Below are 27,690 nucleotides of genomic sequence, written 5' to 3'. Positions count from 1 at the left end.
TTAAATGTTCAATTGTACCATCCTCCACCACTTCCTCTGGCAGCTCATTCCATACACGTACCACCCTCTGCGTGAAAAAGTTGCCCCTTAGGTCTCTTTTATGTCTTGCCCTTCTCACCCTAAACCTATGCCCTCTAGTTCTGGACTCTCCCACCCCAGGGAAAAGACTTTGTCTATTTATCCTAACCATGCTCCTCATGATTTTATAAACCCCTCAGCTTTCGACACTCCAGGTAAAACAGCCCCAGCCTACTCAACCTCTTCCTTAGCTGAAATCCTCCAACTCTGGCAACATCCTTGTAAATCTTTTCTGAACCTTTTCAAGTTTCACAATAGGTTCAATGTTTGTGTTGCTCGAGTCAATCAGCCTGGTGCAGGCCCACTACTTCCCCGTGAGAGTTATATGTCCCTCGCAATCAAAGGTTTCTATCATTGAGATGGGTTCGTGCAGGTCACAGCCAATAAAGATTCTACTGGGGATCCTGCCCAGTAACCAATGGTGTGCTCCTTCTGAGTGGTTCAGGCAGTGGAACCACATCTTCAAGGGACCAACAGTCTGATCAATGATTGTCCTGGTGGATTGATATTGCAGCTTTAGAGCATCAGTCTGACAGTTTCACACTGGGTCATTTGCCATCTTTTCTGGGGGTACTCCTTATCGTTCACAAGCCAGCCCTGGAGATGATATGGTGGTGCCGGGGGTGGGGGGTGGGGGGTGGGGTCATACAGAATATAAGTGACATGGCAGCTCCCTGAATAGTGGGCACACACCTGCAGGAATTGTTGCTTGTGGTTCCAAAGTAACTGGACATTGAGGGATTGAAATCTCTTCCTGTTCGGGAGTTGCAGCACCACATGGGTGTACTCAATAACTCCTTGAACCTCAAGGAACTGGCAATAGCTACAAACCCCACAGCTCAGGCAGCTTGGCTCTCCGTCTCCATGGTGAACCGGACAATTACTTTTCTGTAAAGGGCATGAGTAATTTCACAAACACAGTGTGGCCTTCTGATTGGGAGACGCTACATAAAACTCCAACTGATCTATGAAAGGAGCTGGTATTAAGACACTGTGGTTCTGCTGTGATCATCAGGCCCCGTAGCACTGCATCCCAAGCTTTAAGGCTGCAGACCTGCCTACAGGAGATGGCAGATGTACAAGGATGGTTTCTTAAGTTATGCAAATACATTTCCTGCCCTACCTTCACTCATTGGAAGATAGCTACACGCCTCTTGTACCCCTTTCTCCGTGGACTGGTTAATGTCGTTATTTCCCTCCTTCAGGTAGTTAATATAGTAGTTAGGAAGACATACAGTAAGCTTGACCTTATCAGGCATGGTACAGATTCAAAGATCAATGCAGTTTTGTTGAAGCAGTACATAACTTTGGTTAGGCCACAGCTGGACTACTATGTGCGGTTCTGGTCACCACACTGTAAGAAGGGTGCAATTGCTCTGGAAGGGGTGCAAAGAAGATTCATCAGGATGTTGCCTGGATGGAGCGGTTTAGCTAGGAAGAGAGGCTGGATAACTTCAGTGAAGATTGAGGGGATCTGATTGAGGTGTATACAATTATGAGGAACACGGACAGAGCAAATAGAAAGAAGTTTGTTCCCCTTAGTTGAAAGGTCAATAGCAAGGTGGCATAATTTTAAAGTGAAAGGCAGGATGTTTAGAGTAGATTTGAGGAAAATCTTTTTCACCCAGAGTGGGTGGGAGCCTAAAATGCACAGCTTGGAAGAGTAGTTGTGGTTGGTAATCTCAAATGTTTTAAAAGTACTTGGAATGAGCACGGAGTCATAGAGACGTACAGCGCAGAAACAGACCCTTCGGTCCAACTCGTCCATGCCGACCAGCTCTCCTAACCTTATCTAGATCCATTTGCCAGCACTTGGCCCATATCTCTCTAAACCCTTCCTGTTCATATCCCATCCAGATGCCTATTAAATGTTGTAATTGTACCAGCCTCCACCACTTCCTCTGACAGTTCATATACACACCATCCTCTATGTGAAAAAGTAGACCTTTAGGTCCTTTTTATCGCTTACCCTCTCACCCTAAATCTATGCTCTTGAGTCCATGACTCCCACACCCCAAGGAAAAGATAAGGGACATCTTTTACCTCTATTTCTCCTATCCATGCCCCTCATGTTTTTATAAACCTCAAGAAGGTCACACCTAAGCCTCTAATTCTCCAGGGAAAACAGCCCCAGCCTATTTAGCCTCTCCCTATAGCTCAAATCCTCCAATGCTGGCAACATCCTTGTAGATCTTTTCTGAACTCTTTCAAGTTTCACAACATCCTTCCTATAGGAAGGAGACCAGAATTGCACGCAATATTCCAAAAAAGGCACTTGAAGTGTTAAAATATTCAAGACTATGGGACTAGTGTTGGAAAGTGGGACCAGTGATGGTAGTCTTTTAAATTTTTGGAAGTACAGATTTGATGGGCCGAAGGGCCTATTCTGTATTGTAAGATTCTGTGAATGGGAGACTTCAGCATTAACACAGTAGGCATTTCCATGAAAGGCATTTCAGAGGGCGATAGGTTAGTAAAGTAATACTTACTCACAAGGCATTGGAGGAAGCAGTGGACCCCACCAGGTACATGCCTCTTATTTACAGTCGACTTTGTGAGCAGATGGATGTCATTTTTGAGGAACATAATTGCAATCCTAATTTTGTGACATATTTTCAATAACTTCAAAAGCTTGAAATCAAAACTGTGATGGGTAACGTTTTTTGCTTCACCTGTCTCTGGAAACAGTTGTAAAGCAAACTGTTCAATGCAGAAAGTCAGCCCAATTTCAGAGGCAAATTGATGACCACTGCAGAAAAAGGAGGACGACAGCAGGAATAGGCAAAACAAGGCGGTCTTTTTGAAAGGAAAATTCACAGCTGTTCATCATGTAGGGACTGCAGCTATTTTCCAAAATACCAAATTAGCACTGTAAACATCGAAATCAGACCTTTCAAAATTCAACCTATAGCCCAATTTCTCTTCGATCTTAGTTTAATCTCAATTCATCAATAATGTACACTTATTATGGGATTCTGACAGCAAGCTACGGCTTTTGATAAATTATATATCTCAAACCAGATTTAAAATTTGAAGCCCAAGTGCTAATTAACAATACAGGCCTAGTTAATAACGAGATTTCTTGTTGAGTATCTGATCACAGCATGGGCATCATTTGTCAAGAATGCTCAAGTCTACCTTAGAGACCAGTTTCTGTAATTCTCCCATGCCTACCATATGTAAAATTGGGATCTTTGTTTCTATAATAACCTTTTATTAGGGAACTGACATAATGATTAAGCTCACTGAGACACATACAATGAATTAGACGATTACCCTTGCTGCTTTAAGCTTTTCAGAATTGCAGCAAGACAAAATAATTAATATCGAATTTTAATTTGATGTGTTCCACATTTAAACCCCAATTTGCAAAGTACACCTGGAAAGCTGCCACTGTTCACTCGCAGTTTAAGCTGATGAAAGAAAGGCTCCTGCAGTTTGAAATACTAGTTGAAGTGCGGAGGAAATAACATGGGCTAGGTAATGACTTACTCCTGACAGTCTACTCTGATCACAACACGTGGTCATGGATTTTAAAAATGAGCCAGCAGTCTTTCAATAGAATGTAATGTATCAACTGGTTGAGAGAAACAAATTAAATTGTTTGCAATACTAGTTAATACTGATATAATATTGTTAGTCTTACAAAATTGTTTATAAACAATTTACTAATTCAACGTGACTTTCTTGCACATTTCACCAATTCTGTTTTAACACTATGGATATTACATTTGTCTAGCTGATATGAGTAGAACCTTCGAGTAAAAAATGAGGTCTGCAGATGCTGGAGATCACAGCTGTAAATGTGTTGCTGGTCAAAGCACAGCAGGCCAGGCAGCATCTCAGGAATAGAGAATTCGACGTTTCGAGCATAAGCCCTTCATCAGGAATGATTCCTGATGAAGGGCTTATGCTCGAAACGTCGAATTCTCTATTCCTGAGATGCTGCCTGGCCTGCTGTGCTTTGACCAGCAACACATTTGCAGATATGAGTAGAACATCAACTTAAAAAAGTTTTACTACAGAAAAGCTATTTAACATTGCAAGACCAAACTCTAATGTTTCCCATTATTCTACACAATAAAATTAACCCTGTACATTCCAACAGCTTGCTTAAAATGATAACACTTGTTACTTAACACATGTATGCACTCCTTGGACTGCGATTTTCCCTTTTTTGACACTAAGAGTTGGGGGGGGGGGGGGGGGGGGCGACCATGAACTAATTACCCTTATGCTGATAAATCTCAACCAATCACATGCCAACCAGCTGAAAAGTTGACTAATGAGCATTAGTGAGTAATTCAGCCTCAACAGTCATTGTCAGTGCAACCCTCAACCCAGAAACTGCCAGACAATCAAAGGCTGGCAGCTTCCGTGTCTGAAAGTCCAGCAGTAAAGTCTTGCAGTAGTCTTCAGGGCATCCAACAGCGAGAAGGTAGATCTTTTTCTTTTTACTCCTGCAAAGTGGGTATCATTGGGATAGAGGATTTGAGGGGTCAGAGACAAGGTCAAAGGATGGTTTTCAGAGCCACCCCACTGTCCACAGACAGTTTTCCCCAACATTGGAACAATTTCCCCCCAAAGTGATTTCCCCCCACTCTCCCTGCAAAACCTGGCAAGCATGTTGTCTTGGTTTCCCCAGTGGAGAAATCAGCCAATTTAGTGGCTTGCCAGGAGGTATGTAATCAGGAAAGTGGTGAATTAATATCCATAAATGGCTATTCACTGGCCATTTAAGTGCTTTAATTCGAAGCTGGTCAGGAAAGACTCCAATTTACTTTCTCACCTAGAATTTATTTTTGATGTGGCAACAGGGAAGTGAATATCTCTCCAGGGTCAAATTGTCTAATAATTGCCTTTTCTCACTACCTCCAGGGAGAGGATAAATTCCAACTTTTGTGTCGCAATGATTGAATTTGTGCTTTCTGGACAAGGATTAAAAGTCTGCAATAACTATGCTTCATGCTGACTGGAAAAGACATTCATATGAATTTGAATATTTCCTAGCTATGAATTTTCAGGATGCAACTCACCTCTAAAAGGAAACATGTTGACTTGTAGATTAATGTTTATGGCTATAAAATTCTAATTTACATTTCTTGACAAATTTGTGATCATTCAACATGCACCATTAAGAATTCTCACAATGTCATTTGTGAAAGACAGCATATGTTACAACAGCATGTACACTTTACCCCTGAAATTTACCATTTTTGAAATGATTGAATGTATTTACTGGAAGAAATTCAGAATTATTATGAATGTGAGAGCTAAGACGCTGTCTGTTGAGGTCTAACAGGTTGAGGTATGACAAGCTATTAGATTCTTTCTGCAATTCTCACAATGTAGGGATGTGGAAATGACAGTCACCCAGAACTAGACGAAGGGAGATCAGATTTATTACAACACAGCTCATCCACTCCATTCCTGTTTTCTGTGGAAAAGATCATTGAGTCTCATTCCACCATCTTATTACTGCAGCCCTGCAAGTTTATTCGAAAGTGCTTATCAAATTTTGTTTTGAAATTGCCTCTGGTCCATCATTCTCATAAATAGGAGTTTTTTTCAGATTAGATTAGATTACTTACAGTGTGGAAGCAGGCCCTTCAGCCCAACAAGTCGACACCGACCCTCCGAAGAGCAACCCACCCAGACCCATTCCTCTGCATTTAACCCTTCACATAACACTATGGGCAATTTAGCCTGGCCAATTCACATAACCTGCACATCTTTGGACTGTGGGAGGCATCCGGAGCACTGGAGGAAACCCATGCAGACACTGGGAGAATGTGCAAACTCCACACAGACAGTTGCCTGAGGCGGGAATTGAACCCAGGTCTCTGGCGCTGTGAGGCAGCAGTTCCAGGTCTTTACCATTTACTGTGTACAAAATGTCTTCTTCACCCCAGTGCCTTAACCTGAAATCTACGATCCTAGCCTTCTAATAACCAGCTAATGGGAACAGCTTTTCTTTGTCTGTCTTATTTAAACCTAATTAAAAATCACACAACACCAGGTTATATTCCAACAGGTTTAATTGGAAGCACACTAGCTTTCGGAGCATCGCTCCTTCATTAGGTGATAGGGAGGTAAGGAGCAATGCTCCGAAAGCTAGTGTGCTTTCAATTAAATCTGTTGGACTATAACCTGGTGTTGTGTGATTTTTAACTTTGTACACCCCAGTCCAACACCGGCATCTCCAAATCATTATTTAAACCTGTCATTATATTATCCAATTCCATCAATGTCTCCTGCATTTCCTTTGTTCCAAGCAAAACAGCATCAACTTTTTCAATCCAATCTTGTAGTTAAAATCCCTCAGCTTTTGAACAATTCTGATAAATCTCCACTGCACTCTCTCAGGTCCACATTCTTCTGAAAGTATGGTGGACAAAACTAAAAACTGTGTTCTAGTTGTGGCATGACTATGCTTTCTAAAGGTTCAGCACACCTTCTCTAATTTTGTATTCTATACCACAATACCTACAGCTCCGCCTTCAATGCTATAATTCTAACCAAACTAATCTCTAAACTCCAAGACCTAGGTCTCTGCTCTACCCTCTGCAACTAGATACTTGACTTCCTGACCCACAAACCACAATCAGTGAGGATAGGCAACAGCACCTCCTGCTCAACAACTCTTAACACTGGTAGCCACAAGGCTGCATTCTCAACCCTGTTCTGTACTCTCGATAAAGGCCAAATTCCATCCTAACTCCATCTACCAGTTCACTGTAGGCTGGATATCAAACAATGATAAGACAGAATACAGGAAAGAGATAGAGTGCTTACTGTTGTGGTGTAAAGATAACAATCTCTCCATTAACATCAGCAAACTAACAAGCTGATCATCGACCAGGAAGCAAGGAGGAGGGCATGCCCCTATCTACATCAAGAGATCTGAGGAGGAGATGCTTGTGAGTGTCCAGGTTGTTAGTGAGGATCACCAACAATCTGCCCTGGACCACTCACGATGATGTCAAGAATGTGGTGCTGGAAAAGCACAGCTTGTCCTGATGAAGGGCTTTTGCCCAAAACGTCAATTCTCCTGCTCCTCGGATGCTGACTGACCTGCTGTGCTTTTCCAGCACCACATCTTGACTCTAATCAACAGCATCTGCAGTCCTCACTTTCACTCACGTTGGTGGACAGTTGAGAAGGCACAACAATGCCTCTTCTTCCTCAGGAGATTAAGGAAATTCAACATGTCTCACTAACAATAATAAATGCACCATAGAAAGCATTCTATCTGGATGCACCATGGCTTGGTTTAGCAATACTTTTGCCCAGAACCATAAGAAATGGAGAGTTATGAACACAGTCCCAGTCCATCATGCAAGCCAACCTTCCATCCATTGACTCCATCTACAAGGCAGCCAACATCAAAGACCCCTCCCACCCCGGTTATAATCTCTTCCAACTTCTTCCATCAGGCAGAAAATACAAAAGCATAAACACACGTACCAACAGTTTTAGGAACAACTTCTTTCCCGTGGTTATTAGACTTCTGAATAGACCATTTAAATTTCAAATCTAATGTTGATACTGCTTTTTGTGTACTTTCATTGCAGCTATAACTTTGTATTCCTTGCTCTGTTCTCTCATCCTATGATCTTTGTATGGTAATGATCTGCATATACTGCACACAAAACAAAATTTTTCACTGTATCTAAGTACATATAATAATAATAAATCAAACCAAATCAAATCGTATAAGAAGCCCATGATTCCATATATGTTACCATTGTAATCTCAATATGTCCTACCACCTTCAGAGAACTGTGTACGTGAAATCTAGGTTCAGCTGTCACTGGATCATGTTAAAGCACAGATCCTTTTAAAGGTCAATCAGGACAGGTCCAGAGTTGACTGAGAGCCAGTGATACTCATTTGTATTTAAGAGCTCAGTTCTTGGAGAGGGTTCTTGCGGTGTTGTGGTAGCACTGCTATCTCTGGACTAGGAGGCCTAGGTTCAAGTCCCAGTTGCTCCAGAGGTATGTAATGCTATCTCTGAACAGGTTGATTAGAAAATATGAAGAGCTGAGTTCCTAAGAGGGGTGCAGGCAATGTAGTGCAAGGGTAGTGTCCAATCAGATTTCCTTCCCTAAAACGTATATTAGTCAACCAGATGTATTTTTATAATAATCAATGATAGTTTCATGGTCAACGTATCATTACTAGCTTTCAATTCTAAATTTAATTAATTGTTGTGGGATTTAAACCCTTGCCCCAAGAGTATTTAGCTTGAGCCTCTGGAATATTAGTCCTGTAACATTACCACTACACCATCTTCTCTTCTCAGCTTATTAACATGAATCGTATCTGATAATTCTTGCAGGCTTGTTAACTCCCAGTTTAAGAATGCCATTAGAGGGGCTTTAGAGAAGGCTTAATATTCAGAACACAATCTGGAGATAAATATCATCTGCAGCAACTAGAATTTTGAAAAATAAGCAGAAAGATGCAAGTGGATTGATCAAGTTACATTTTGCATTGCACACATGAAACAATATGCTCTTCCAAATTACATGTGAAAACTAAACATCACTGTACCTACTTGTTTAAAAAGAATGAACTGATGGGAAAATATCCCAACTTTTCAATGCTTTCTGCAAAACAGAGTTGCACTATGTGACTTGTTTTCTGGTATAGCAGTCTTCAATCTTTAGCTTTCTTTCAAGCCTCTGATTTAATTACAATGTAGTATGCTCTTCAGTTGTTTAGTTGGTCAAATAAGAAAATAATAGATATCATCATCTTCTCCCCACAAAAATATCATTTGTCTCCAAGTTAGATATATTACTGAGGAAGGGTCACTCTTCCCGAAACGTTAACGCTGATTTCTCTCCACAGATGCTGCCAGACCTGCTAAGCTTTTCCAGCAATTTCTGTTTTTGTCTCTAGATACATTACTAGCAGGATAGAGATACTGGACACAGTGAAGCAGAGGTCGATAAAATCTACAAAGAAATAGGCTATCCGTTAGCAAATACAACATAAAAACTATTATGAATGGATGGCTCAGTACCTACATTTTCAATAAAACATGCTGAAAACAATGTATTAGTATTTAACAAAACAACTACATATTATTATTTACATATTTTAGAAAGAAACAAGCTATTACAGGCAAAGAAATGAGTTGGCTCTTCAAGTACACTCAAAAAGCATTTGAAATAATTGATAAAAGACATTTTATGAAACATAATTTATTCTAAGCTCAGATTCAAAATTTTGTTTTAGGGTAAAATATGAAAAGTGTTTATACCTATTGATATAACTTAGTGCGATATATGATGGTTGCTGCTGTTCCTGCCGTTCCAAAACCTTCGGATCATTTTCTGTCAAAAGAACATACCAGAATTAATTAACAAGAATCTTACTGTTATATAATTTTAAAAGCAGCTATTAAATATTTGCCATGAACTGAAATATCAGATTTATTTCACGGGAATTTCACAGCACACAATAAAGTCAACTCAATGGAGAAAATACCTGCCTCATTACTTCTCATTTTTCGATGTAAATAAGAGGGCAGTGAAGTCATCCTTTAAAATCCTCACAATCTTTAACTGAGGCCCATATTATGCAACTTCTGAATGAGCCTTCTAATAGGTACTCAATACTCCTATATTGCAGTAGGCAAGAGTTGTACCTCATAGAGTCATAGATATGTACAGCATGGAAACAGACCCTTCGGTCCAACTGTCCATGCCGACTAGATATCCCAATCCAATTTAGTCCCACCTGCCAACACCCGGCCAATATCCCTCCAAACCCTTCCTATTCATATACCCATCCAAATGCCTTTTAAATGTTGCAACTGTACCAGCCTCCACCACATCCTCTGGCAGCTCATTCCATACATGCACCACCCTCTGCGTGAAAAAGTTGCCCCTTAGGTCTCTTTTATATCTTTCCCCTCTCACCCTAAACCTATGCCCTCTAGTTCTGGACTCCCTCACCCCAGACTGTGCCTATTTACTCTATCCATGCCCCTCATAATTTTGTAAACCTCTATAACCCACGGGGAACCTTGTCGAACGCCTTACTGAAGTCTAGGCTTGGAGGAAGCAATAATTGACTTCCCCCAACCCCGTTTTACGGAGAATACCTCACAATTGGCATGGAGACAGGTTTGGCAGTAAATCAGCAGCAGTAAATACATTGATTGAAATGGATATGATGGAGTGCAGAGGGACATGATTTCAGATTTTCATTTTCTGTCCATATTTGTGGGCGGCACGGTGGCACAGTGGTTAGCACTGCTGCCTCACAGCGCCTGAAGACCCGGGTTCAATTCCCGACTCAGGCGACTGACTGTGTGGAGTTTGCACGTTCTCCCCGTGTCTGCGTGGGTTTCCTCCGGGTGCTCCAGTTTCCTCCCACAGTCCAAAGATGTGCGGGTCAGGTGAATTGGCCATGCTAAATTGCCCGTAGTGTTAGGTAAGGGGTAATGTAGGGGTATGGGTGGGTTTCGCTTCGGCGGGTCGGTGTGGACTTGTTGGGCCGAAGGGCCTGTTTCCACACTGTAAGTCTAATTAAAAAAAAATATTAGGCAAAACATGTTGGGGCAAAGTTTACACTTTCCATATTCATCAGGTGGACGGTGGCCCCGCCAATTTTGTCACCATCCTGACTGGCTTCACTGGAGGTCTGAGCCATTTACTGCCATTTTGAAAGCTGTTACTGTAGACTGGAGGAATACAGAGGATACATTGAGAAGAACATCTCAGGAGAAACAGATGCTGAGAATTGGGCAAGCCAGCCCCTCACAATTCTCTGATGTGGACACATATCTGATGCTGGAGGCTGTGAGGCAGAGCAAGATGGGTCTTTTCCTAGGGAAGGCTCCATCCAGACAAAGCAGGTAAGGATGTGCTGACTGGCACACAGTCAGCAAAAAGGGTGTGGTCCAAAGACCCATACACCCAGAGCCACAAATCATTCAATGATTTTGTACTCTGAGGTAAATGAACCTGGAGCATCAGGGTGGGCCTCTATTTTTCCACCCTCTGGCAGACACACCACCCAAAGAGCCTCCATGGAGCAGTTTGCTTCTGAACATGGGAGAATAGAGTGCCCAGGTTACAGAATGACCACCCCTCATCCTCTCTAAAACAATACTGATTTGCATTATGTTGTGAAGCTGTTGTTTTTACAAGATTGCTATATTTTAAAATGTAATATTTTGTTACAATTCCCATAGAGATCAACAATTTTTAAAAATAATTTCTGAATGACCAGCAAAAATAACCAAAGGACAACATTTCACATTATCAGACTTTTACAGAACAAACAAGTTAAAATCAACATAAATTATGCATAGCTGAAAATGTGTTGCTGGAAAAGCGCAGCAGGTCAGGCAGCATCCAAGGAACAGGAAATTCGATGTTTCGGGCATAAGCCCTTCCTGATGAAGGGCTTATGCCTGAAACGTCGAATTTCCTGTTCCTTGGATGCTGCCTGACCTGCTGCGCTTTTCCAGCAATACATTTTCAGCTCTGATCTCCAGCATCTGCAGACCTCACTTTCTCCTCGATAAATTATGCACAGGCAACTAATACAATAACCTAAAGAAAAGTTTCTTTCACATTAACTAACTAAAACAATCTCAAAATGTCTTACTTGAGTTAAGTACGACACTTCTGGGAGATATGTAGCAGTACTAAAACAACTGTAATATAGGAAATTCCAAAGTACCTCCCTGCTCCCCAGCGTGTTCAGGTCTCCTGGCCACTGGAGGTTGAAACTTCCAGTGCCAACCAAAATCATTCAATTCAACTACAGTAACTTTTAGATCTGATTTTCACCAGCTAAACCCACCTCAGAAATGCCTTGTTCCTTAAATCTCTCTGTTCTATCTAATTCCAAACAGAAAGCAAACTTTCATAAATATGTGCTTGGCTGTTGACACAAAACATTTCCACTGCTTCATTCACAGCAGTAAAAACAGCTATCCATTTCCTGAGTTACTGTGTCAATGTGTGAAAACTGTCACTTCATTTCACTAGATTTTTATTTGGCTTTCTCCCATATGGCATGCATATCACAAAAGCATATGGAATGCTTCCATAATTCTCAATTTTACCTTAAGTTAAAAAGGAACATTTAATAAAAGGACCATCCCATAATACCAAAACAGAAGTTGCTGGAAAAGCTCAGCAGGTCTGGCAGCATCTGTGAAGAGAAATCAGAGTTAACGTTTTGGATCCAGTGATCCGACACATTAACACTGCTTTTTTTTTAAGATTAGATTCCCTACAGTGTGGAAACAGGCCCTTTGGCCCAACAAGTCCACACCGACCCTCCGAAGAGTAACCCACCCAGACCCATTTCCCTCTGACTAACAAACCTAACACTATGGACAATTTAGCATGGCCAATTCACTTGACCTGCACATCTGTGGACCTTGGGAAGAAACCAGAGCACCCGGAGGAAACCCATGCAGACATGGGGAGAATGTGCAAACTCCACACAGACAGTTGCCTGAGGCTGGAATCGAACCTGGGTCCTGGTGCTGTGAAGCAACAGTGCTAACCACTGAGCCACCGTGCCACCCTTCAGATTTCTCTTCACACATATTGCCAGACCTGCAGACTTTATCCAGCAACTTCTATTTTTGCTTCTGATTTACAGCATCTGTATGTTCTTTTGATTTTTATCTACCATCATATAAAATATCTCTTCGTAATAACTGGAAATCCTAAAGGCACTACTCTCTGAAGATCATTCTCACAATCTCTTTCCGTAACTCCCACAGATGGAGAAGACAAAGTAACATCTTCTTTCTCTATCAGCAAGCGAAGGAGAGCAGTAGCACCACAAAAAAGAATGATCATATCCTAGAAGTACAGCAGCACAAAAATGGTCATCTTGGTGAGTCCTCACGTGTGGCTAGACAGGATGATATTGGGTAAGGAACACAGTATACTGAAGTGTAGCAAGTTCCAGAGGCAAAGGCAGTTGTAGACAGGGCACCTTGAAGGACCGAGCTGGTCATAGCCTGAACTGTCACTGGAAAGGAGGTTCTAGCTGGCTCAGCCTCAACAAACATAATCTCACGTTTCTCAGGCAGTATGGTGTCAATGTGCTGATTCCAGTTACACCTGATGCTTCCTTCCAACCATCTACAGCACCAACCCAGGAATCAATCTCTACAGATCAGAAAAAGACCATTCGGCCCACTGAATTTGCATTGACTGTCGAAGAGCAGACCTCCAGCCTATCCTCATAACCCTGCATTTCCCATGGCCAATCCACCTAGCCTGCACATCCCTAGACACTATAGGCAACTTAGCATGGCCAATCCACCAAATCTGCACATCTTTGGTGTGTGGGAGGAGACTAGAGCACTGGAAGGAAACGCACGTAGACATGGGGAAAATGTGCAAACTCCACACAGACAGCTGTCTGAGGATGGAATCAAATCTGGGTTCCCAGTGCTGTGAGGAAACATTGCTGACCACTGAGCGTGCCATCCTCACAGAGTTATGTCATGAGCTTTGGCTTCCTTTCGTCCTTTGATAGTAGGAATATCTGTGCGGCAGGTAGCCTTGCAGTGCTCCAGTGCAGCAGTGCGTATCTCAAACACAGAGACAAATCAGCAGGTAGTCTCCAACTATTTTGAGGCCAGAAGGAGAGAATCACTTATAAAGGGCCAAGAGCAGAGCCCACAGCACACATGGGCCACTGAAGTCTTCTCTTTATGACTGTGCAATATTGTGCTTTGTAAGTACAACGTAAATAATGACACTTGAAGTTAGTTGTTTGAGCCTCCATTACTAATGGTGAAGCAATGAAACTGGCATGAGGTGATGAAGGAGAGTAAAGTGAAACAGTTGGGCACATGTGAATCCTTCATTGGTGATAAGAGTGGACACATTCAGGCTGCATCTTCACTGGGCACATTAACATAGACAGCTCAGACTGAACTCCAGAACTGTGGTTCCAGGAGACTCAGGTGAAACATGCCTCAATCAAATGATTCCTGAAATGTGACAACTCAATGAGACCTTCATGTCTTGTGCCCAGGCCTGGCCACCTCCCGGGGCAGCTGGAACTAGGGCTCTGTTTCTTCTTTCTCCAACACAATGATGAGCTGTGTCTTTCAAAGACTTTGTAGTTTTCAGGGTTCATATCCCTGAAGGGTCATATATACTAAGGACAACATAGCAGACTGTCACATTGTGCAAGATTTTTAATGAAGCAGCTACCTGACCAGTGCAGGAACTGAAGATACATCTTAGAAGCCTGATAGTCAGTTGAGATATTGGCTCTGGTCAAATCACTTGTGTGCCTGTTTCTCAGATTCTTGTGAAGGGGTCTTCAAGTGATATCCCTCGTCCCTTAGAATTTTTCTATATAATTTTGGGGCAATTGAGTAAACAATTGTGGCAGCCTAAATGTGAAGGTGGTCTGCCAGGAAGTCAAGCCCACATATGAAGAAAGCTCTTCTTTTGGTCATTGAGGGAGTAGGAGCTCTTCCTGTTGATGTACTTAAGCCAGTCATTGGACAATAATGATCCCCTACAACTGGTGGAATTCAGTGATGACAGGGATGAAAAGAAATGCCCTTTTAGCCTGGGAGGTCCCACTCATGTTGATGTACTGCCCTGCTCTGGAAAATAAGGCAAATGTCACCTGGACAGTCAAGGCTGTGCAGCCATTTGTGAAATGCTACCACGGCCCACAGCCTGTCCTTGGAAGAAGCAGGAAACAAAGAAGTTCTGTGTCAAATCTGCATGGATTGCCACAGTCTCCTGTACTACTGGGCCTCAAATATCTCCAGGTAGCTCTGTGTTCACTAGTAGATTCTGTTCTAAATGGACAACCTCCCTGGGTCTCTGTGGAAGATGAAGCTCGAGTGTGACAACATCCTTTCGTGCTTAGGAGTCAACTGTCCACTCTCCTAATCCTTTGCGCTGAGCGGATGATGCCTATTTCTCATTGGGTGAGTTGCATTTTGCACTGTTCACCCCTTTATCAGTCTCAGTTAATCCTCTAAGGGGGCAGGGGGTGGGTCGCAAGGATTGACTTACTGCAATCTTTGTGTAGCTGGTCTTTCCCAGACAGTGAACACAGCATTTGTGCCCTATGAAAACCACAACAATCCCTTAACAAGTGACTCTTGAAGAATCTTGTTTTGCCTTTGTAATGGATCATAATGGAATGAGTAGGATTGATGTCCTGGTTTCCCAGTGAAATTGGCCAACACAGGAATGGACAAAGTGAGGACTGCAGATGCTGGAGCTCAGAGTCAAGAGTGTAGTGCTGGAAAGGCACAACAGGTTAGGTAGCATCCGAGGAGCAGGAGAATCGACATTTCGGACTTAAACCCTTCATTAGGAATTTCTGATGAAGGGCCTATGCCCGAAACGTTGATTCTACTTCTACTCGGATGCTACCTGACCTGTTGTGCCTTTCCAGCACTACACACTCAACATCAGAAATGGTCTTGGAAAACCAGCAAGTATGGCAGCCAGCTTGTTACTCATGAAGACAACCAGCCCTTGTCCTAAAAGTACAGCCCACATGAAGGATTACACAGAAATTAGTACAGGTAGTTCTTCTATAATGCATTGGTTGCATTCTTGTGCAACCCCATGCTATAGAAAAATCGCGCTTTAGAAACAACGCTTGAACTGTTAGCAATGTAACTACATTACAGCCAACGCACGTTTTAAAAGTTTATGCTTTATAAACTGTATCCCCAATTCATCAAGCGCGTTATAGCGAATTTGCGTTAACAAAATGTACGTTATAGCAGAACAACCTGTAATCCTACTAATATCCTTGAGATACAAATAAAATAGCTAAGAACTACTTAACTCCTTACTGAAATGGACTAACAAGACTTCACACATTAGGTGACCAGGCATCTAACATATTCGATCTGATACTAGTCGAAACGTCATACTGATTAACCGGAACGTTTGTTCAAAGGTTTTCCAACTTTGGCTAGGTTGGGGAAACAAATTTGAAAAGAGGTTTTTTTTCTGGCACTAGACGTATCAGAATTGCATCTGAAGATTATTGGGACTTGGACTCTATTCTTGTAACCAGTAGCCTTTCCATTGATAAACTGATAAACCTGACCTGTTGTGCCTTTCCAGCACCACACTCTGAACTCTGAAGAATAAAATCTGCGCTGCTAATTCTGGGCAAAGAAAAATTCAATTAATGATTTAGTAAAGGATGTTGTCATGCAAAATTGTAACTTAAAAATTTCTGTAAATAATTTTGAGGGCAAAACAGGAAGTTTTTTTCAAAAAATGTTCACATTTCATAACTGTGTCGCAAGTTAAAACATACATTCTAAAATGTCAAAACCTTTTGCAAATAGACGACTACTTTTCAATATATTACATCATTGTCTCCTCTTCCTGCTCTCTTCCCTCCTTTCCAACTACCAAAAGATCAGTTTAAAGCCTTAAATGTTTAAGGATGCCTCTTAAAATGTGATAGCTGAAAGATTGAAACACAGTTTCCTGTAAAGAAAAAACTTGAAGTTGCATCATTATACAGTTCCTTGTTTAACTTCAGGTTCCAGGTTCAGTTTATCACATCTGAAGAAACAGACATTTCTATGATATTTTTATTAATCAGTTTACTTGGGAGAAACATTTGAGATGAATTGCTACAGCATGCAGATTATAATAAGGAGTTTCCTTCTATCATATTCTTGCAATACAATGAGGCCTGTCAATCTCAGTCAACATTAATTTGTTTGGCTGGTTATTGCTTTAGAGAGTAATCACTCAAAGTTCAATATTGAATATAATGTTGCCCAGAAAGCAGTTTCTAGTTTTGCTTCTTCTCTACAAAACGTAAGTACTCTTTAAAGGAAAATGATCTAACTTTTTTTGAACCATTTGTATTGCTTTGATTTTATCATGCCAGGAATATATGCCTCCTGAAAAAAATAGCAGGCATCACAAAGCAGTCCAAAGATGTACAGGTTAGGGTGAATTGGCTACGCTAAATTGGCCAAAGTGTTCAGGGATGTGTAGGTTAGGTGTATTAGTCATGGGTAAATATAGGGTGGGGAATGGGTCTGGGTGGGTTACTCTTCAGAGGTTTGGTGTGGGCATCTTGGGCCAAATGGCCTGTTTCCACACTATAGGGACTCTAAGATGCTGTGAGTACACACTCGGACCTCAAACAACACAGATTTACTTATTAGTCATTTCATTGAACAACAAAAACACAAATAGCTTGAAGTGCTCTACATTAACAGTTTTTAACAAAGCTGTTATCTTTTAACTAATTGGTGGCATAGCGGATGAGATGTTGTTATTGAAGTCTAGGACCCAAGGTCTAGACACTCCAGGTTGGTCAACATTTCCCTTGCAGGCCTGCTGCAGTCACAAACTTGAAAAACGGCATCTCATTTTCTCCTTGGGGATCCTGCAGCCTCTAGGACTCAAAACGGAGTTCAATAAACTTAGAAAATAACAATCAAAGAACTGGAGGTGCTGGAAATCAGAAATAAAAACAGAAATTGATGGAAAAGCTTAGCAAGTCTGGAAACATATGTGAAGAGAAATCGGAGTTAACATTTTAGGTTCAGTGAGTTTCTGTGGAAGGGTCACTGGACCCAAAAGTTTAATTTTGATTTCTCTCCATAGATGCTGCCAGATTTGCTGAGTTTTTCCAGTAATGTCTGTTTACCCACCCCACACCCAGTCCTGTTATGATATGGCGTGTTTTTAGTACAGTCAATCATTGTCATGTATTGCCAGGTCTGTTATCACATCATACCAGTTGCATTCAGTACAGTTCACCCATTTTCCCTTACTCTTAGCTTTTATGATCATTTATTCAGCTTATCTTATGTCCTCACCCTCAATCCATAATCTCTTTGTTCACCTACCCCTTTCATATGTCACCCTCTCTCTGGGCTCTATCTCCACCTATCTGCTTATCTTCTCTGCCCTACCCAACAACATTGGCTTCCACATAAATACCACCTTTTCCTAGCTGCTAACAACATGATGTAGCATCATCAGACTCAAAACATTAACTCTGCCTCCACAGATGCTGACAGACCTGTGGAGTCTCTCCAGCAACTCCTGCTTTGGTATTGGATGGAAGAATTATTTATTTGTTGGCTCTAAAGACTCCATGTCAAATTAGTTTGGATGCTTTTCAATCGTTTTCCTAACAAGCATGAAACAGTCCCTAATTTGTGGTCTAAACTGGTAATTCATTCTATTTTATAAAGTGATGCCGGAATGAAAAGAACTCATATGACAGCATCTGAGATGGGATTTTCAGACTGAGGCTAAATCTTGCTTGTTTGCACAGAGTACAGCTTTTCTTTATGTCTACAGTTGATGTTCCAACCCAGGAAACAATGAAAAGTGGAAGTATTTCCTTCTCCAACATTGATTAAATTCATTTTAATGAACATAATGCTTAAACAGGGTATTTACCAGCTATTTCATTCTGTATTTTTTACTATTTCCCATTAACTGTTTCTGATCTCTTTTATGAAGCAAAGCTACTTACTGATCTAGAATATCTGACTAATTAATCCCCATTTTCCATTGTCTTTGTTTCATTATTGTAATATAGCTTTCCTCTATATTACATTCATTTCATTGACAATGCTTTGAAATGTATTTATCATTAATCTCCAAACACAAGTGAGTGGAATTGACTAACTTTGGTTGACCCACACTCCACAGCAGTCCTTGTGTTAATTTGAGACAAAAATGATTCACTTTTACCAAATATTATGTATTATTTTGGGGACAAGATATTTTTATAATACACATATAAGTAACTTGACACTAAATTTTAATTATTATTGAATATGAAATCAATGTTATCATTCCTGAGTCTAGCTGTTCGCTTGTTGTTTGGTATGCAGGAGTCAAACACTTATGGTCTGTACATGCAATCAGCCCTATTATTAAAAAAAATTCCCGAACATCTGATCTCTATCCCACAGTGACACTCCCCCCCCCCTCCACGTTACCCACCCAAAATGGAAAGCATGAATCTACAGTGAGGTAGAGGCAATTCTTGTACATGAGACAGAAAGAAAGTGATAGAGGAAAGAATGAAAGAAAGGAGAAACATCAACACTGGCAGATAATTAGGAGTGCAGGACAGAAAGAGCATGTTTTGTAGTCTTTTCTACCCTTCTTACACTATATTTTGTTGGTTTTTGTATCTCAGCTCATTCTCACACATGAATCTTAATGCCTGATTTTCATAACTTCACCATCCTTAATATCCATTTTACTCTACTTAATAGGCACTGGATAGCAAGGAATATAACCTTTGCATTGATTATTTTAGCTACTTAGAAGTATCTTATACATACGCAGGATCTGTCACCCAACTTGAGATCTTGATTCACACTGTAAATAAATGTATTGTTTCAAATGATGAATGAGATTGTCAAATAAGGAAAATGTACCGCTTCTTTTAAAAAAAGCAAAATATATTTATAAAATTATTTTCTGTTTTTTAAAATACCAGCAGCAAGAGAATGGGTAGCCTAGGCCACTAATTGCCTCATCATATCATCTCAATAAAGACAAACCAAGTATTACCAATTTTGTTTCAGTACAAGCTTTCAGCCAATTCATATTTACATTATTTATTCCTCTTCTTAAAGATGAACGAATCATTACCAGGACACTGCTCGACAGGCTTCAATTTTGAAGTATAATTCTAAAGAGCTCAACTTCAAGGACTATACTTTCTGTTAACAATTCAGTAATATATGCAATGACAGTAGGCAACACAATTATCATATGAAGAATTGCTTTTGCTCATTCCAACCAAAAAAGGCCTTTTTACTGTTTGATTGGCCTGACCGCATACAAGACAAACATAAGCAAGAAAGTTTAAACATTATTTAAAATGAAACTCAGCATTTTGAGAGGAAAGGGGTGTAAAAAAAATTTAGTCGAAGCACTTATTAGAATAGAGCACATTAATGTTGAGAATCTAAAAATGTATGAGAAGAAAATGTACAGGATTCAACATCAAAATCTTATCAGGAAGTTGATAGTCCTATTGTTCTTGTTGGAACTCCATATGGAAACACTATATTGGCTGACCTTATCTTCAAATGTTCTATGCTATTATGTGAGCAGCATTCAGCTGCATAATTCTGTTACATTAACATCAATCATTTCCTTCCTTTTTCTATAAATATATAGTTTATGTAAAACTCTTGAAATAAGCTGCTCAATAATCATGCATACTGGGTTTTACAGATGAAGCTCCTTGATATTTCTCTTGATGAAATATTTGCTGACTTCAATCACCTGGGGGACTTCTATACTGATGAAGTCACTGATACGTGCCCCATTAGTCTCTGTGGATTTCCCCTAGCCCACTTCTCACCTCGTTCTTGCCAATTAAGGAGCCGAATTATGTATAATAGTTGGAGTCACTTTTAGTTTTGAGTCCTAGTATGCAGTAGAAGATTTGACAGAAACATACTGGTGAATAATTAGAGCGATTTTTTAAAGCCAAGAAAACTCCATCTTTCTTCTGCCTATTTTTATCTGAATCGATGAATAGTACAAGAGCAATGAGCACCACACTACTAAAAGCAAAGACAATATAATAAGTTAGAATGCATAATTATGGTGAGAAAAAAAGTAGCCAAATAATTTTAGATATATTTATAAAATTACCTTTAAGAATTAAAGCACCCAATTTATTTTTGATCTGGTGCCCTCTTTCGAAAAGAAATTTGACAACAAAACAAAATTAGCTTCTTTAATGATCTCTTGAGATAGCTGCCCTTCAAGAAAGGTTTTAGGACTGAAACCTTAAATCAGCAAATATATTAAAAATAGTGTAGTCCTATTCCGAGTGATGGATTAACACATGCTGTTATCTAGGAGGCAATGGCTGAGTGACATTGTCACTATTATAACAACAATATGGAATTACAGATTCAAATGGCAGATGATGAAATTTGAATTAACTAAAAATCTGGAATGAACAGTCTTATGACTTTACCTGGTCTAGCAATATGTGACTCCAGACTCACAGCAATGTGTTGACATTGAACTGCTCTTTGGCAATAAATGCTAACCTAGGCCAGTAACACCCATATCCTGTGAATAAAAGAAGACTCAAATGGAGAAACATATCACATGGATGAGCAAAGCATCAGATATCCAAGTGGACAAAGAATCAGGTATCTCTCTGAAAAAAAGATGGATGCTCTTCCTGTTGACACTGACTGTTTTCCAGTCTGCATACGTATGCAATAAAATACATTTTATCTTCCTCTAAAGGAAGTACTTCCTTAATTGTGAAATGGCACTGCACTAGTTACCAGTTCTACGGTGTTGTTGCATGATGAGTTTCCACGCCCATCCTCTGTGTCACTGGAATGGTTGCCTGCACATGAGCACCAATGAGGCCAACCAGCATAGCTAAAGTCTAGGAAAGGAGAAGGCAGCACTTGTGTCAGAGGCCAGTTTCCTGGGAAGGAATAGAAGAGGGTGGTATGTCCCAATCAGTTAACATCAAAATCACCTTCCTCTTCCCTGCTAAGGGGGAAGCTGGAATGCACCCAGCTGGTCTCCAGTTGAGGTGTCTGACTTTTGTTCAATGAGGATGGTCCCAGCTTCAGCCTCAAAAAACAGAATTGAAAATAAAATTCCAAAATCCTAGATTGAAACACTTTCATGCCAGCCAGGTTTCTCTGGGCAATAGTGCTGAGGAAGAATTGGCTACGGTAGATATGATCTTAAGTCCATAATAAATTTAAATTTTAGCAATTCAGTTTATGCATCTCCAAGTTAGAAAGTTCTTGAACAACCTGTTTTTAAAAAAATGTTGAACTATTCTGACAGTTTCTAACTGTTGCCAATATGCACACTGTTAGGCTGTGCCAATCTGAGAAGAGAACCGCTAGAGTTCATTGGGCAAAACAAAGTTCTACTTCTTTTTGCACATTGCCGGAATCCTCGAAGCTTTCTTGAAGATTCTTATGTTGAGAAAAGCTGGCTTAGCAGAGGTAACAATAAATGTTTGCAATAACAACTGTCACTACCACATGAATCACATTTAGAGACTCTGACACTCCTACTTGAGGAACACAGACAGAGATTAGACTTGGCTAATTCTGAGTGACAAAGAGGGCATCAAATTCTTTGCTTCGGATCCTTTAAGGTCATAGTGGAAAATATCTGCCAATTCAACTAGTCTGCAGTATGTAATAAGTGGCAAGTAAAATATTTGCAAGGAATAACATTTTTATTCAAATCCCAATGGAGGAAGCATCAGTTAAATAGAAATATTAGAATAGAAAAAGCAAGTATTGGCATATGTACAGGTTATTCACCATTTCTGACACCTCAATATGTCTTACAGCAAATTAATTACTTTGAACATGTCATTATTTTAGGAAACAGAAGCCAATTTATGCAGCATGAAGATCACAAAAACTTCAATGTAACTAGTAACAGATAATCTATTTTAGTGATGTTGATTGGACAAATATTGGCATTATTTTGAAGACATTTTATGTTGACCTGAGAACATAACAGGGCTTTAGTTCATTTTACAATGAACACTCGCACTAACAGTGCAGCACTCCCTCTGTACTGCACTTAAGTGTCTGCTAGGCTCTTGTGAGCAAGTAGGCAAAAGAAAGGACTGCAGATGCTGGAAATCAGAGTACAGATTAGAGTGGTGCTAGAAAAGCATAGCAGGTCACTAAGCCAAAGCTGTCTGCTCTTTTCTGGCTGGTAGTTTAAATGGTTCTTAGTCACTGTCATTGTGCTTTGTATTATTTTTCTAGATCAAACCAATTATGATTTTGGCAACTTTCTTTTATTAATTCATTGGACTGGCCAGCATTTATTGCCTGTCCTTAGTTGCCCTTGAGAAGGTGGTGCTGAGCTGTCCATATTCTGTAGGTTGACCCATAATGCCATTAGGGAGTGAATTCAAGGATTTTGATCCAGTGACAGTGAAGGAACAGTGATATATTTCCAATTCAATGTGGGGAATGACTTGGAGGGTAACTTGCAGGTGGTGGTGTTCCCATATATCTGCTGCCCTTGTCGTTTAGATAGGAGTGGGTGTGGGATTGGAATGTGCTGTCTAAGGAGCTTTGGTGAATTTCTGCAGTGCATCTTGTACATAACACACACTGCTGCTACTGAGCGTATGTGGTGGAGGGAATGGATGCTTATGTATGTGGTGCCAATCAAGTGGGGTGCTTTGACCTGGATGGTGTCAAGCATCTTGAGTATTGATGGAGCTGTACCCATTGGGGAGTATTCCATCACACTCTCGACTTGTGTCTTGTAGATGGTGGATAGACTTGGGAGTCAGGAGGTGAGTTACTCACTGCAGCATTCCTAGCCTCTGATCTGTTCATGTAGCCACTGTGTTTATATGGCAAGTCCAGTGAATTTCTGGTCAATAGTAACCCCCCGGATGTTGATAGTGGGGGCTTCAGTGATGGCAACACCATTGAATTCAAGGGGTAGTGGTTAGATTGTAACTTATTGAAGTTGGTTACTGTCTGGTATTTGTGTAGCGTGAATGTTACTTCCCACATGTCAGCCCAAGCCCGAATATTTTCCAGATTTGATTGCATTTAACAAGAATTGCTTGGTATCTGAGGTATCATGAATGCTCAATGTTCAGCACCAATCATCAGCAAAACATCCCCACTTCTGACCTTATGATAAAGGGAAGGAAACAGATGAAGAAGCTGAAGTTGATTGGGCTTAGGACATTACCCTAGGGAACTCCTGCAGAGACGTCCTGTAGTCAAGATGACTGACCTCCAATAATCACAACCACTAGTATGACTCCAGCCAGAAGACAGTTTGCACGCTGATACCCAGTGATTCCCATTTTGCTACAGCTACCTCATGCCACATTTGGTTGAACATGGCTTTGATGTCAAGTGCTGTCACTCTCACCTATCCTTATGACACATGATAACAATCAAGCTAGAGATTTTGGGCACTTCTGTAGTGGTCTACTGAACATGTATGCTGGGAAATATTCAAGGATGGAGCTGCTTTCTTTTGTGCTTTTAGTTTTGTATCTGGTTGCTTCAAGTTGATTACATTGTATGGTAATATCTGGTCAGGGGAGCAATTTTACAAAATTGCAACTAAACATCATATTTCCAATAAACAGTTCTATGCTGAAATAGAGTTTAACTTGGTTGCACCAGCCAAATTTAAGGTATGATGTAATGAAAAACAGGTTCTCCAACACATCACAAAACCATCTTAGGAGTCAGAAAGGAATTAAGCTAGCCTGCAGGAAAAGTAATTGCTCTACTATGAACAGATCAGACAAATTCCTCAAGGCACTGTATATCCGTTCCTGCTAAGTGTTCAAGATTTCTCTGTGGGGCCTCAGTTCTAGCAGTCAGTGAGTACTACACAATCTTCATTTCACACAATCTCAGCACAGCCGAAGTGCATCAAATCCTAATACTCCGTTTGGTCATTTCATGACACCATCATGCCACACTGTTCTCTACCTTTCACTAGATCTGTTAAATTCAATTGTTCCACACGATAATATCCTCGGCATCTTTCCTTTGGACTCATAAATGATGGAACCAATTGTGCTATGAAGTGCTGATAGAGAGTGTTCTTTCCATTCTGGGAGCTGGGTGGATGGAGATAAGCGCCTGATTTATAAAGAACTGAATTTCCAGATATGAAAATGTGATTGAAGTTTGCAGGCCTCCCACAGAGCATGCAAAAGCCTTATTAGAGCACTGAAATTAATGCTAATGGGTCCCATAATGCGTTTAACAATGTTTCTCACCTCATCACTCTTTTGGCACTGTTGCCAGTTTAAAACAAGCACTAGCAGGATTTGCTAGTCTGCCTTAGAGAAGTTGGATTCTCGTAGCTGACTCTTTGGGACAAAGTTTCAATTTTCTTCCTTTAAAATAATTTCATTTGTATTATATATTTTCTGTCACTTGTCAGAATGTTGCTGGCACTTGCAGCTAGATTGCTGCATTTTCAAAATGCTTTTACACCAACATTTTCCCCATAGCGCAGTTGCTTACAGCAGCTGCTTCATTAGCAGTAACCAGAGTGTTAAGCAGGGCATTTTTATTGCGCATTCCAATGCTGTTCTGGATGTGAAGAAGGAAAGAAAGAGGACTGCATGCAGAGGGAACAAATACACATCGAATTGTATCTCAAAATTATAACAGCTACTTGGTTCCAATCCAGCAGTCAACTTTTAAGATCTAGGCAAACCATGAAGAGATCTGACTTCCTCATCAACACTTCATATGGGAGTTATACAGGTTTGGATTTTGCAATTAGCAGCAATGTAACTGCACTTATCATTTATCATGCTTACAAGTTGCCCAGAATTTTCATGGACATTTGAACAGAAATTTACAGCTACAAGAGATCCTTTTCAGTATTCTCTATTGGGGATCTATGATGTTTGTCCTACTCATACACATCATTTTAGGCGGATTGAACAATCCTTAAAAACAGACAGGTTGCAAGATCAGTTCGACAGTTTGGGTGATTTAAACACTACAGTGGTTGGATAAGGAAAAGATTTGGGGCAGGTCCACTCCTGAAGACTTCTGGCACACTACAGTGGTCTTACATCAGGCACCCTGAGCATATATTGGAAGCATGCAGATTGGGACAAAAGTCAGCATTCAATGTTGACTTGGCACTCAATTTGCCACTTTGGGTGTCACCATTCCTGGTAACTAATTGTTAAAAGCTCATAGTCTCTGGAATCCTTGATCAGTTTTGTTTAAAGATATTATCCCTTGGGGGTGCTGAATGCAACATTTGTCACCTGAGGTTGTGAATGGAAAGAGGCAGGACCCCCTATAGAGGCTGTTCCACTGGGGCTCTCTGTTCTTTTTTTTTCATGACAATGTTTATGTGGTCGCCATTGCACAAGTCTTTTAACTCTAAATATTTACTGAATTAAAAGTTTCACTATTTCCTATGATGGGACTTGAACCCATGTCCTAGGACATTAACGTGGTTCTGGACTCCTGACCAGTGAAATTACCACAATGCCAATACCTACTCACTATTCCTCATTCTATACCCAGTTTAAGGGCTATTTGATCAACACTGGTTGAGGATTAAGCACTGGTGATTCTTAACAAGTAATTTGACTTACCAAGATAAGGTTTATTACAAGATAGCAATAGGTACAAACTTCATTGCTCAACTAGATATGAAGGACTAACAGGAGATACTGATTACACATTTCTCTCCATTAGTATTTCAACCAAGACTTCTTTCCCCTCCAGAGACAGTCTGGCATCATTAGAAGTAGAGCCTAATGCAATATCTAAAATTAACACTTTCAGAAGTAGGATCTTACACAATATCCCTGCAGCCCCATCCCCACCAGGCTTTTATATCTCAGTTGATATCTGTAGATTCGGGTACAACTATGTTTAAATTTTCAACTACAACATTTTTCCTCCACTTCACAAATTCAACTTGTATAGAGACTTGTAGGTCCCATTCTCCCAGAACTTGGAAGATTGATAATTGTTTGGCTTAGGGAACACTGATCTTAGATTTGTTATTGACACTGCATGGTGTGTAAAGTTTCACTTGTTGGAAAGTCTTGGATGTCCTTCAATAAGGACGTTGTTCCTCTTAAACTAGGTAATTGTTCTATTCTCTTAACATGACTTGGGGGAGACGGTGTTGGACTGGAGTGGATAAAGTTAAAAATCACACAACAACAGGCTATAGTCCAACAGGTTTATTTGGAAGCACCAGCTTTCAAAGCAGAGTTTCTTCATCAGGTGTTTGAAGAAGCAGTGCTTCAAGAGCTAGTGCTTCCAAATAAACCTATCGGACTATAGTCTGTTGTGCAATTTTTAACTTTATTCCCATATCAGGATACTTAATCTTCGGAATCTCCCTGCTGAATCAAGTAGTTGCTCCATAATGTCACCTAAGGGACTTTTAATCCCATTAATTTCCATCATGAAAGTTGGCTGTTCAGGAGAAATAGTTATTCTATGGTTTGAAGTATCCTGGATTTCTGAGCCAGGTAATTTCTTTTTACTCAAGTGCTGGAACTATGATGGTTGGTCGGCCTTATGTATGCAGCTCATTATTTTGTGCAGGCAAATAATCAATTTCAATTTGTTGACAGAACTGCATTGAAGTATGTAAATGTTTTACTTGAGACTTAATGAGTAGGTTGGACATCTCTATTCACCATCATTGGATGTCTTTCTGCTAAACCCTGTGAAAGAGACAAGGCCCCTGGGCCAGATGGGATCTATCCTAGGATCCTCTGGGAATCAAGGGAAGAGATTGCTGAGCCTTTGGTATTGATCTTCAAATCATCATTGTCTACAGGAATAGTGTCTGAGGACTGGAGGATAGCAAATGTGGTTCCCTTGTTCAAAAAGGGTAGTAGAGACAACCCTGGTAATTACAGACCAGTAAGTCTCACTTCAGTTGTTGGTAAAGTGTTGGAAAAGGTTATAAGAGATAGGATTTGTAACCATCTAGAAAAGAATAATCTGATCAGTCAGCATGGTTTTGTGAAGGGTAGGTCATGCCTAACAAATCTTATTGAGTTGTTTGACAAAGTGACCAAACAGGTAGA

General features: G+C 40.4%; 1 protein-coding gene across 2 annotated transcripts in view; it reads right to left on the bottom strand.

Annotated features, from left to right (window-relative positions):
* The window catches only part of LOC132817481 (juxtaposed with another zinc finger protein 1-like), a 149,450-nt gene that overhangs the window by 62,934 nt on the left and 58,826 nt on the right, over positions 1–27,690 (bottom strand). For both annotated transcript variants that reach the window (XM_060827939.1, XM_060827938.1), the window contains exon 2: positions 9,350–9,422. In XM_060827939.1, the coding sequence (XP_060683922.1) occupies positions 9,350–9,422 (73 nt within the window). The remainder of the gene's footprint in view (positions 1–9,349; positions 9,423–27,690) is intronic.

The sequence above is a fragment of the Hemiscyllium ocellatum genome, chromosome 7, assembly GCF_020745735.1.
Source record: "Hemiscyllium ocellatum isolate sHemOce1 chromosome 7, sHemOce1.pat.X.cur, whole genome shotgun sequence".
NCBI classification, from domain to species: Eukaryota; Metazoa; Chordata; class Chondrichthyes; order Orectolobiformes; family Hemiscylliidae; genus Hemiscyllium; species Hemiscyllium ocellatum.
The sequence above is the reverse complement of the archived record's forward strand: the minus strand, read 5'-3'. Positions and strand labels throughout refer to the sequence as shown.